The sequence below is a fragment of the Hyaena hyaena genome, unplaced genomic scaffold (genome assembly GCF_003009895.1).
Source record: "Hyaena hyaena isolate Hyena2069 unplaced genomic scaffold, ASM300989v1 scaffold_240, whole genome shotgun sequence".
NCBI lineage: Eukaryota > Metazoa > Chordata > Mammalia > Carnivora > Hyaenidae > Hyaena > Hyaena hyaena.
This window is the reverse complement of record NW_024080873.1, coordinates 1,921,588-1,934,246: the sequence shown is the minus strand read 5'-3', so window position 1 is coordinate 1,934,246 and position 12,659 is coordinate 1,921,588. Positions and strand designations below refer to the sequence as shown.

Below are 12,659 nucleotides of genomic sequence, written 5' to 3'. Positions count from 1 at the left end.
CCCGGTTTGTGGGTTCGAGCCCCGCGTCGGGCTCTGTGCTGACTGCCAGCTCAGAGCCTGGAGCCTGTTTCAGAGTCTGTGACTCCCTCTCTCTCTGATCCTCCCCTGCTCACACTGTCTCTCTCTCTCTCTCCTAGAAATAAATAAAACATTAAAAAAAATAAAAAAAATTGCATGGAATAGCATATATGTTTTTTTCAAACTTTTTCAAATATGTGCTTCTTAGAATTGTTATCTACCTTCTAAACACAATTCAAGATCACGGAAACTGTTTAAGGTTCAATTTGCCTCAACAGGATATAATTGAGATGTCAAAGGAAAAAATTAATCATCTATGATGATTTTATCTTAATTTTTCTAAAACCTTAACACTAAAATGATTAAAAAGCCCTCTGGGGGAGGGCCAGCAATCTAAGATGTCACTAATATGCCACCACGAGATTGTGAGCTCCTGGAGGACAAAGACTATGTCCTTCCAAAGGCTAGTCCCTCAAACTAGCACAGTACCTGGTACTTGGCAATACATGTTTGTAACTAATTGATGGAGTGAGTGAATCAGTGAACAAATGTCACCTGAGCAAGAGGCTCTATAGATTTATGCCACCAAGTTTTTTTATTTGGATCATTCCTACAGAGCCTCATTAAAAAACAAAACAGACACCTATTCTCCAGCTTTTTCTCTCTCATTTCTGAACTGGCAACACACTATCAGTCCTGCTAACATCTCAATCCAAGCCAACGTGAACACAGCCCTGGCTCAGTCCTTACTCTATCCACCAGCCATGCCAAAACCAAAGCCCATAAAATCCTAGGACTGTAATGGATAAAGAGAGATGGTGCTGATCCCACTGCAGCATTCTATCCAAAACAAAGTAAGTAACAACATGCTTTTTTCCAGTAAAAAATTTTAAGGAAAATCTAAAAGTCAAAAAATAAATGAGAAGTGCCTGGGTGGCTCAGTCAGTTAAGTGTCCAACTTCAGCTCAGGTCATAATCTCGCATTTCATGAGTTCGAGGCCCACGTCAGGCTCTGTGCTGACAGCTCAGAGCCTGGAGCCTGCTTCAGATTCTGTCTCCCTCTCTCTGCCTCTCCCCTGTTCACATTGTCTCTCTCTCTCTCTCAAAAATAAATAAACATTTAAAAACTTTAAAAATAAATGAAATGTTACAAAGCCTTTATACATGAAAAATGGTAATATAAAGTTAAATAAACATATATATACACTAAAAAATTGTACTTACATTATATCAGGGTTTAGAAAAGTTTGATTAGAATTAATCTTATGTATGTTTGTAAATAAAGCCCAAAAACCAACTTGGGAAGAAAGTCTGACAAGTAATTTGTTAGGAATTTTAGCTAATTGGAGCACCTAACTCAGTTGGTTAAGTATCCAATTTCAGCTCAGGTCATGATCTCGCAGTTGTTGAGTTAGAGCCCAGCACTGGGCTCGCTGCTGTCAGCACAAAGCCTGTTTCTGATCCTGTCCCCCTCTCTCTGGCCCTCCCCTACTCACTTTCTCTCTCAAAAATAAACACTTAAAAAGAAATTTCATCTAATTTTTTTTTTTTGCTGTGATAATATATCTACAATTAACAAAGAAATAAACAGAAATTATAAAAAGAGAAAGGTAATTAGAATTTAGTTTCTAAGACTAAAAATATTTAGTTGGCATTCAGGCAAGATCATACTGCCCACCATCTCTGAAATGCAATAAAGAAGAAACTCAAGAGGTTAAAAGTCTAGAAGTGCATCATCATACTAGAAATATCATGGAACCCTCCCTTCCAGAAACCACTTCAAAGAAAGGTAATCTCCACAGTTACAGCAAAGGCATCGCCAATCAATGAATTCTGGGTTTAAGTATGGTGAAGCCTCCATCAGTTCACTCTGATCAAAAACAGCCATGAGATTTATGAAGAACATTACTTATATTCTGGTACCTGTGGGTGACAACCATATGTGAAAGGGCTATAATAACTTACATTCTTTCCACATTTTTTAATTGAATAGTTGTATTGATCATATCCACCTATGTATTTCCAAATTAACTACTTTGATACTGACATAAGATGCCACTACAAATAACAGCTGAATTTCATGTAAATAAAGGGTATTATTGGGGGTGATTGGCTGGTTCAGTCCATACAGTGTGCAGTTCTTGATCTCAGGGTTATGAGTTCAAGCCCCATGTTGGGTATGAATATTACTTAGAAAAATAAAATTGTAAAAAAAGGGGGTATTATTTTCTTGAAGTATCTACCTACATTACATATTACTAATGAAACATTTTATTACAAAACACCTTTACAGTAAGTAATTCTGAGCAATACGCTTATTTCCACATGACTCAACTCTTCACCTTCTTATGTTCTATCAGATAGTAATCATCATTCATATTCTATTATACATTTATCTCCCATCACCAAAAGCCTTCCCTTATACCTCCCTGCAATATCCCAAACCTTCTATTAAAATTAAGTATCCCAAGGGGAGCCTGGGTGGCTCGGTCAGTTAAATGATCAACTTCAACTCAGGTCACAATCTCACGGTTCATGGGTTCAAGCCCCACGCCAAGCTCTGTGTTGACAGCATAGAGCCTAGAGCCTCTTTCAGATTCTGTGTCTCCCTCATTCTCTGCCCCTCCCCCGCTCATGCTCTCCCTTTCAAAAATAAACAAACATTAAAAAAAATTTTTTTTTAACAATTAAAGGAGCACCAGGGTGGCTCAAATGGTTAAGCATCTGACTTTAGCTCAGGTCATGAATTCGGGATTTGTGAGTTCAAGCCCCATATAAACTCTGTGCTGACAACTGAGAGCCTGGAGCCTGCTTCAGATTCTGTGTCTTCCCCTCTCTCTCTCTCTCTCTGCTCCTCCCCTGCTCGTGCTCGCTCTCTCTCCCTTTCAAAAATAAATAAATGTTAAAAAAAAAAATAAGTATCACAAGATGAGCTTGGGGAGCCTTGGTGGCTCAGTTGGTTGAGCATCCAGCTCTTAATCTCAGCTCAGGTCATGATCCCAGGGTAGTGGGATTAAGCTCCACATTGGACTCTGTGCTGCGTGTGGAGCCTGATTAAGATTCTCTCCACCTCAGGCCCTCTCCCCTGCGTACTCTCCCTAAAATAAAAAAATGAAAGTAAAATAAATAAAATTTTAAAAGAGGAGTGTGGAAGAGGGTAAATCTGGAAACCAAAGTGTATTTAGGGGTTCCTGGGTAGCTCAGGTGGTTAAGCATCTAACTCTTGATCTCGTACAGGTCATGATCTCACAGTTTCATGGGGTCGAGCCCGATATCAGGCTCTGCACTGGGGATTCTCTCTCTCTTCCTCTCCACTATTTGCGCTCTCTCTCTCTCAAAATAAAATAAACATTTTTTTAAAAGTGTATTTAATACAATCTCGGGGCGCCTGGGTGGCTTAGTCGGTTAAGCATCCGACTTTCGCTTAGGTCATGATCTCGTGGTTCGTGGGTTCGAGCCCCGCGTCGGGCTCTGTGCTGACTGCCAGCTCAGAGCCTGGAGCCTGTTTCAGTCTGTGACTCCCTCTCTCTCTGACCCTCCCCTGCTCACGCTGTCTCTCTCTCTCCTAGAAATAAATAAAACATTTTAAAAAAATAAAAAAATAAAAGCGTATTTAATACAATCTCTTTTCCTATACCAAGTGATTTGCATCTAAACTAAATTCTTAGGAGCTAAGTGTTTGGCTCCTGTACAATTCTGATAGTGTACCTTAGTACAAAACTCTACCTCAAGAAAGAATGTTGAGGGATGAATAAGTGGTTCAATCAGTTGGGCATCCAACATCTGATTTTGGCTCAGGTCATGATTCATGGCCGTGGGATCGAGCCCCGCTACAACATGCTTAGGATTCTCTCTCAGAGCACCTGGGTGGTTCAGCTCATTAAGCCTCTGTCTTCAGCTCAGGTCATGATCTCACAGCTCATGGGTTCGAGCCCTGCATCAGCCTCTGCACTGACAGCATAGAGTCTGATTCATATCCTTTGTCTCTCTTTCTCTACCCCTCCCCAGCTTGTGCACGCATGCTCTCTCTCAAAAATAAAAATAAAACATTAATGGGGTGCCTGGGTGGCTCAATCAGCTAAGCATCCAGCTTCAGCTCGGGTCATGATCTCGTGGTCTAGGAGTTCAAGTACCACTTCAGGCTCTGTGCTGACAGCTCAGAGCCTGGAGTCTGCTTCAGATTCTGTGTCTCCCTCTCTCCTGCTCATGCTCCGTCTCTCTCAAAAATAAATAAAAACATTAAAATTAAAAATAAATAAATAAAACATTAAAAAAATTCCCCGTCTCTCTCCTCCTGCCCCTCTTCTGCTCATGAAGTGCAAATGCTGTCTCCTCCTCTCTCCAAAATAATAAGGAAAAAAAAAAAAAGAACCTTGAAGTTCAATGAGTTCAATGGAGTTCATAAATAAAATCCTATCTATAAATCGATCTACTAACTCCATCAATCTTTAGCCCATTAAGGTCCCACAAAGTGACCATAATCATATCTTTTATTTGCTCTCTCAAGTAAAGAGAAACAGAAAACATAATTTAGATGGGGAAGCATTAACTATTCCCCTCTAGCATGCTTTAAGAACAGTTTGACAAGGAGTAAGCTAGAGAAGCCCAATAACTTCACTATCTATCTGTGGATTTGTTTTGGGATGCGGAAGCACAGTGTTAGTTGACAGTTGTGGGTTCATGAGGGAGTAGCTATCCTGCCTGCAACAAGGAACCCACAGTGGGGCAAACAGAAGCCTAGAAAGGGGAGGGGCCACAACTATCAACTCATAAAGGGCTTTATGGCTGCGGCCCTCTCCTGGTTTGGCTGGTGGACCCTTATGGCAGTTCTCAGCTCTGATCTGGCACTGCTCACAAAAGGCTGTTTTCTGCCAGCTTTTGGAATTAAGTTCTTAAAACACTGTTATTTTTTTCTAAATAATTACTTGATAACCTGTAAAGAAAATAGATTGCACTATTTTTCTTTTCTTTTAATGCTTTTTTATTTATTTCTGAGAGAGAGAGAGAGAGAGAGAGAGCGTCAGCAGGGGAGGGTCAGAGAGAGAGGGAGACACAGAATCCGAAGCAGGCTCCAGGCCCTGAGCTGGCTGTCAGCACAGAGCCTGACATGGGGATGGAACCCACGAACCGTGAGATCATGAGCTGAGCCGAAGGCGGATGCCCAACCAACTGAGCCACCCAGGCGTCCCTGCACCATTTTTCTTAAGGTACTCCAAGAATCAACATCATATCCAGATCTAAGAATAAAAATATAAATCTTCACAAGAAATCCTGACCTCCTGTGAATCAGGCAATTACTGCAGAGGAAACTGCCAATAGCTCAATTTCACATATAAGTTCTGACTCCTTTATGGTGTTTAGGTTTATTAACTTATTAAGAGTATAGAGAATGAAGAAGACTTCAATTAACATATAAGTTTTGACTCTTGTTATGGTGCTTCAGCTATTAACTTGCTTAGAGTATATAGAATGAAGAGAGCTTCAATTCATTTAAAATTTTCTTTCAGAATTATCCTAAGTATTTTGTTTCCATAACTGTGCCTCAATTACATGGAGAAACTGGACTGAATGACTCTTATTTAGATCAAACGATAGTCAGAAAACAAAAAACTTTAATATAACAAACCTGTTCAGTATGTCTGTGTTTGACTGCTACTTAATAACACTTGGTTTCAATAAAAAAATTAAATATATTCCCCAGGTAGACTATATACATTTAGAAATTTTTGCTTATATAACCTGGCATTTATTCTAAGAGCCAAAATGGGATAATAAAGAAAACAGACAATAAAAAAGTTTAGACTACTCCCGAAGTATATCCTAATAAATGAAGGTTTAGTTTTTTTCAAATGTTAAATTTGGGGATTAAATTGAATCAGAAGTCTTCCCTTTTTGTTTTGTTTTGAGAGAGAGAAAGCAAGGAAGAGGGGCAAAGGGAGAGAAAGAATCTTTTTTTTTTTTACATTTATTTATTTTGGAGAGAGACCGAGACAGAGCACAAGTGGGGAAGGGCAGAGAAAGAGAGACACACACAGAATTCAAAGCAGGTACCAGGCTCTGAGCTGTTAGTACAGAGCCCAACACAGGGCTTAATTCACAAACCTTGAGATCATGACCTGAGCCAAAGTTGGACACTAAACCAACTGAGCCACCCAGGCGCTCCAGGATAGAGAGAATCGTAAACAGGTTCCATGCTCAGTGGTGAGCCCAACACAGGGCTCAATCCCACCACCCTAAGCATCAAGACCTGAGTCAAAATCAAGAGTAGGATGTTCAATCAACTGAGCCAATCAGGCGCCCCTTCCTTTATTTTAAAGCATAGAACTCTTCTGATCAAATGGCATATAAACCCCCCCAACATGTAATACAGATAAAAGAACTATTTGCTCAGGCTGAAGTGGAAAAGGGTTAGACCAATGACAGATTAAATTAGATTCATCCACATCACCAGAGGGCGCTGCAGAACATAGTCTGAAAATTAGGAGACTAGATCATAAAACACCCTTAAACTCCTGGATTTGGATTTGGTCAACTGGCCATAAGTGGTTTCAAAGAAGCTCACAGTCACAAAACAGCAAAAATTTCCAAACTTGTAAAAATTATTTCCATACATGTTTTTCTTCAAAAATTAGATAATCCCTTATGAATCCCAACATTTAAACAAAAGAAGGAAAAATAAAAATGTGTCAGAAATGTTTCAATCTTTCCTGAAAATATGGATCCACATGGAAAAATACTCTCTGGTTAGGAGAAGAAAATTGTAGATGATCCCATAATACACAAGCTTAGAAATTAGATGAAGAAGATGAAATTAAACTGGTGAAGGAGGGAAAAAATCAGTATGAAAATCAAATTTGTTTTACCTGTTGGTTAGACCACATACAGTTCCCGGTATATCACTGGCTTTCCTGCAATCATCTTCTTCATTATGTTGCTTAGGTATATCTAAAGGAACATAAAATTAGTCTTTAATTATGTTTGTATATTTTAATATTCAGTGATCTCTTGAAATTGTAGAAAAACTTCTAAACAAAACAGAAACATCACAGTATGAATGCTAAAGGAAAAAATAATCACTCAACTGTTAAGTGTACAAATAGGACAGATAGAGAATATCTAGTAATAAGCTTTTTTTTTTTTATGTTTATTTATTTTGAGAGAACGTGCAGTGCAATCGCATGAGTGAGCCCAATGTGAGGCTTGATCTCACAAACTGTGAGATCACAACCTGAGCTAAAATCAAATCAGTCACTTAACCAACTGAGCCACCTAGGCACCCCTAGCCTAGTAATAAGCTCTTTTAAAAGAGTGAAACCAGGGCGCCTGGGTGGCTCAGTTGGTTAAGCGTCCAACTTCAGCTAGGTCGTGATCTCACAGTTTGTAAGTTCAAGCCCCAAGCTGGGCTCTGTGCTGACAGCTCAGACCCTAGAACCTGCTTCAGATTCTGTGTCTTCCTCTTTATCTGCCCCTCCCCCACTCATGCTCGGTCTTTCCCTCTCTCAGAAATAAATAAACATTAGAAGTTTTTAAATAAAATAAAATAAAAAATAAAATAAATTTAAAAAGTGAAACCAAGTTTCAAAAAAAATGACAGTCCACAGTTCTCCAGCATAAGATAGCCGTGCTTCTTATTTTGGTAGACAGATCATATAATTACCACATCAAATCAGCAAGGCCAAAAATTATACTGTTTGGCATATTTCAGCCCAGCATCTAAGACATCAGTCAATTTACATATTTATTCTTCAACGTGTCACTGAATAATTATATGCAGCTGCAATACTAACAACGGAAGGAAGAAAAAAAAAGATGGAGATCCTGTCTTCAAAGAGTCAGTCTAGAAAAAGACAACAGATGAATAGGGAATTATGGCATGCTGCTATAGTATTAGGAGAAATATGTACAGAATTCAAGGAGGCAGAAAGGCACCTGGCTAGGACTGGGGGATGTGAAGAGGGCATAAAGGTACTGAAAAAATAGGGTAAGAGTTCAGTATGCTAGAGCTCAAGGTATACTGAGTGGAAGCTGAGAAATTAGATTGAGGAAGAAAGCCATGGCTCCATTATAATGGACTTTATATTCTAGGAACTCTTCTTCTTTCAACGTGTTAGCTTCTGAAAGACCTTCCCTATTTATACATGTGTCCCAAGTGTTACTGTATAAGAAACCAATGTATATACAAGTATATACTACATACTTTTCCTTTTAATCCACCATAATAGTATGTTATCTTATAAATATTTTCAGTACCCTTTGCTTTTGGACCTAATGATGATGGAATTACTGATATTCATAAAACATTCTAATAATAAGCACAAACACAAAAACTGTATCACAAAACTAGTAGACAAGAAACTAAATAACAATCAGGCACCACCATAAACACTAGCTGGTGGTGGTAGGCAGAGGCAACACACATTTGTGCTGGTATGTAACACAGTGTGTAAGGCAGAAGTTGCTAAGTGAAAAAGCATCTAGACCTCTTCTTCCCTAAAGGGGATAGAAAGTCATTGATGTGTATTACATCAGGAGATTAAAAGGATCATATTTACATTTCAGAAAGATCACCGATAACCAATTACATCACGGAATACATAGAATATGGAGGCAGAGTAGCTCGCTGGAATACAATTAAAGGCAGGAAACAGAAAACTAAACTACAGCACTACAGATGTGAAGAGAACAAAGGGCACAGACACAACAGACTGATAATAAAGAGGTAAAAACACAACTGAACTCACAAGGCAAACCAAGCTGCAGCAGACAATGACTCCTACCATAAACACACTAGAACCACTAAATAAAATGTAAGGAAAAAAAAGGAATGCCCAAAAGAATAAAAATCCTCAAGTACCAGGAGCAAAGACTGAAAGAATGTAAGCTCAAACTGAGACACGAAGGCTAACTGGCAGGCTCCAGGGGCTGTACAATGGAGATTCAATGCCTATATAACAAGAAACATCATCTCAGACCACTGAGGCTAGGATCTGTTCCATAAAGCTGGAATATCGCAAAGTCTGCTGGGCCTCTGAAAAGATTACAGAAATTCTGCCAACTAGACTAGGAAAGTAACAGGGAAGCTCTACTATCTCCCTGGGTTCTGGGTTTAAAAAAAAAAAAAAAAAAAGGAGGGGAGAAAAGTTTTAAACATACCTAGCCTACTCAAAGAGAGGGATGAAATCCAAAATTATATTAGCTACTGGTTGAAATCCCAAACCAAAGATATTAACTGCCTGGTTCATGGGAAATACCAGGGATCCTAGGCTATCATGTAGAAACCATTTTACAAGCCAGGGCCTTTGTGACTCCTTCAGGGGTGGGTCCACAGAAGCTGAGGCCACAATCAAAATTTTTTTAAGATTTTATTTTTAAGTAATCTCTACACCAAACATGAGGCTTGAATTCACAACCCCACGATGAAGAGTCACATGGTCCTCTGACTGAGCCAGCCAGGCATACCCACAATCAAATATTTTAATAGGAAACAAACATTATAAAAATGAGCAAGCAGAACATACAGAAGCAGAAGTATCTGACACACTAGGACATTTAAAAATTGAGTAAGATCAAATCAATATATTTAAAATATTTGTCAAAGAAATAGGAGCCATAATCAAAGAAGATGACACCGTGAAAAAGGCAATTTTTCAAACAGTAGCAAATGAAAGAAATAAAATGTACATTCATTATTGCTAAATACTAAATGGACATGTCAAAAAAGAGATTAAGTATAACTAAAGAGATAATTAGTGAACCATAAGCCTAGAGCTACAATGAAATAAACATAAATGAGAAGTTTAGAGATATGGAGGACAGAATTAGAAGTCCCAACAATAGGAGCCCCAGAAGGAAAACATCAAAGGAATGACAGAGAGAGAGTGTTAGAAGAGTTATTAGTGAATAAGCTTCCAAAACAGAAGAAAGATATGTTATATAAGCACAAACAGCTCCAAAGGTTAATAAAAACAAATCCACATTTAGACATATCTGAATGAACCTGCATAATACAAAACTAAGTAAGTACAGGTCTTAAAATAGCAACCAGAGATTAAAAATTACCTAAAAATGAGTGACCATTAGACTGGGAACAGATGTCTGAGAAACAATTAGAAGGCAGAAAATAATGAGATCATATCCTCAAAGTCATAAGGAAAATTAAACATGAATCTAGAATCCTATAATGAGCCAAACTAAGGGTGCCTGGGTGGCTCAGTCAGTTAAGCGTCCGACTTCGGCTCAGGTCATGATCTCATGGTTCGTGGGTTCGAGCCCCGCACTAGGCTCTGTGCTGACAGCCAGCTCAGTGCCTGGAGCCTGTTTCAGATTCTGTATCTCCCTCTCTCTTTGACCCTCCCCTGCTCACGCTGTCTCTCTCTCTCAGAAATAAATTAAAAAACGTTTTTTAAAAAATGAGCCAAACTATATTCAGGAATTAGTGAAAATAAAGACATTTTCTGAGAAGAACTAAGAAATTTTACTATCCAGTGTCCATCACAAAAAGAACTAAAGGATATACTTTGAGATATACTTCTGAGAAGGAGTAGAATAAAAGAAGTAATCTTGACCCACACAAAAAAAAAATCAGTAAATGTGCTGGTAAGTCTAAACACACAAAAACTGTTAAAAACAATTTCTATCACTTTCATTTAAAAAGGAGGCCATGGCCATTATTCTAGAATAAGAATAAGAAGACAAAACAGGGGCGCCTGGGTGGCTTAGTCGGTTGAGCGTCCGACTTTCGCTTAGGTCATGATCTCGCGGTTCGTGGTTCGAGCCCCGCGTCGGGCTCTGTGCTGACTGCCAGCTCAGAGCCTGGAGCCTGTTTCAGTCTGTGACTCCCTCTCTCTCTGACCCTCCCCTGCTCACGCTGTCTCTCTCTCTCCAAGAAATAAATAAAAAATTTTAAAAAAAAAAAAAAGAAGACAAAACAAACAATGCAATGAATGAACCTTCCTTAGATCCTAGTTCAAAAAATATATATTTACACAGGGCATTTTGCGGTACAATAAGAGAAATTTATCAGAATAATCTTAAATATAGTTAGATCCATGCACATGTTGTAAAATTATTTTTATAAACAAACATCAGAATAAGTATAAGATTCATGACAGTGGTTACATCTGCAAATGCAGGAAGAACACGGTCAAGGAAAGGTGGGTCTCCAAGGATTAACTAATTACATATATACTTTTTTTTTTTTAAGAGAGAGCGCTAGCAAGTGTGAGTGGGGGAGGGGCAGAAGGAGAGGGAAAGAGAATCTTGAGCTGGCCCCATGACTAGCACAGAGCCTGATGTTGGGCTCAGACCCAACATCATGACCCAGAGATGATGATCTAAACAGAAATCAAGAGTCAGACACTTAACCGACTGAGCCACCCAGGGACCCGCATATATACTTTTTTCTAAGTCCAATATTGCAAAGTTTTGGCAAAAAGTGTTTGGTAAACAGGTATTTAAAATACTATCCTTCATACTTTTCAATATGCTAAAATATAATTGTTTTAGAAACAATTTGAAAGGCGCCTTACCTCAGTAGGGTCAGTGACTGATTCTTGATTTTGGCTCAGGTCATGATCTTACATTTCTTGAAACAGAGTTCTACCCTGGGCTCTGCGCTGACAGCACGGAGCCTTCTTGAGATTCTCTCTCTCCCCATCTCTCTCTGCCCCTCCCCATCTCACACTTTCTTTCTCAAAATAAATAAGCATTACAAATAATAATAATAAATAAATAATAAAAAACAATTTAAAAGAAGATTTCTTGCAGTGCCTGGGTAGCTCAGTCGGTTAAGCATCCAACTTCAGCTCTGGTCATGAACTCACGGTTTGTGAGTTCGAGTCCCGCGTCGGGCTCTGTGCTGACAACTAGCTCAGAGCCTGGAGCCTGCTTCAGATTCTGTGTCTCCCTCACTCTCTCTGACCCTCCCCTGCTCACACTGTCTCTCTGTCTCTCAGAAATAAATAAAATATTTAAAAAAATTTTTAATTAATAAATGTCAAAAATTTTTTAAATAAAAAAATAAGATTTCTACAAATAAAATGTAGTATGTAAGGTATAGGAGGAAAAAAAAGTTGTTTTACTACAAAAAGCATAAAAGGTTAAGGTCCCCCAGCTATGATCAAACCTCTACCTCTTGAAGAGAAAAGAAAGGAATCCCAAGAGTACAAACTCTGTAATGTCTAGAGGAGAGCATCACCTTAAAGAACCTATCACGCACTTCTAAAATGTGAACTTCCAACTACACTTTCTAAACAGACATAAATATGCCTCACTTTCAAGGTAGACAGAAATCTCCGGATGGACATGAGGACTAAAATGTCATTGTTTACCAGGGCCTAAACTAAGTCTTGCCAGAGTGCAATGGCCCTTTCCAAGTTGAAGTGAAACACAATGTCGGTCACACATGCCAAGAGCTCTAAGAGTAATTCTACTATCCTTCACAATGCTCTATCTGAAGCACTTTTTCACTCATCAAGCCACGCAGTCTTTTTCCTGTATACTGTTTTGCCAGTGCCTATCCAGAGGCTTGCTCACTGTTCTGTGACCTTTCCTAGCCAGTGTCCTCCCCATGTACACCTGACTCCCAAACCAATCACCTATCCTACTTGTGTTCATTCATTTCTTCGTAAGTCCTGTGCTAA

The 12,659-nt window shown here is 38.9% G+C and overlaps 1 protein-coding gene across 3 annotated transcripts in view; it reads right to left on the bottom strand.

Annotated features, from left to right (window-relative positions):
* The window catches only part of HAUS6 (HAUS augmin like complex subunit 6), a 43,559-nt gene that overhangs the window by 9,160 nt on the left and 21,740 nt on the right, over nucleotides 1-12,659 (bottom strand). For all 3 annotated transcript variants that reach the window (XM_039244433.1, XM_039244434.1, XM_039244435.1), the window contains one exon: nucleotides 6,882-6,963. In XM_039244433.1, coding sequence (XP_039100364.1) covers nucleotides 6,882-6,963 — 82 coding nt within the window. The remainder of the gene's footprint in view (nucleotides 1-6,881; nucleotides 6,964-12,659) is intronic.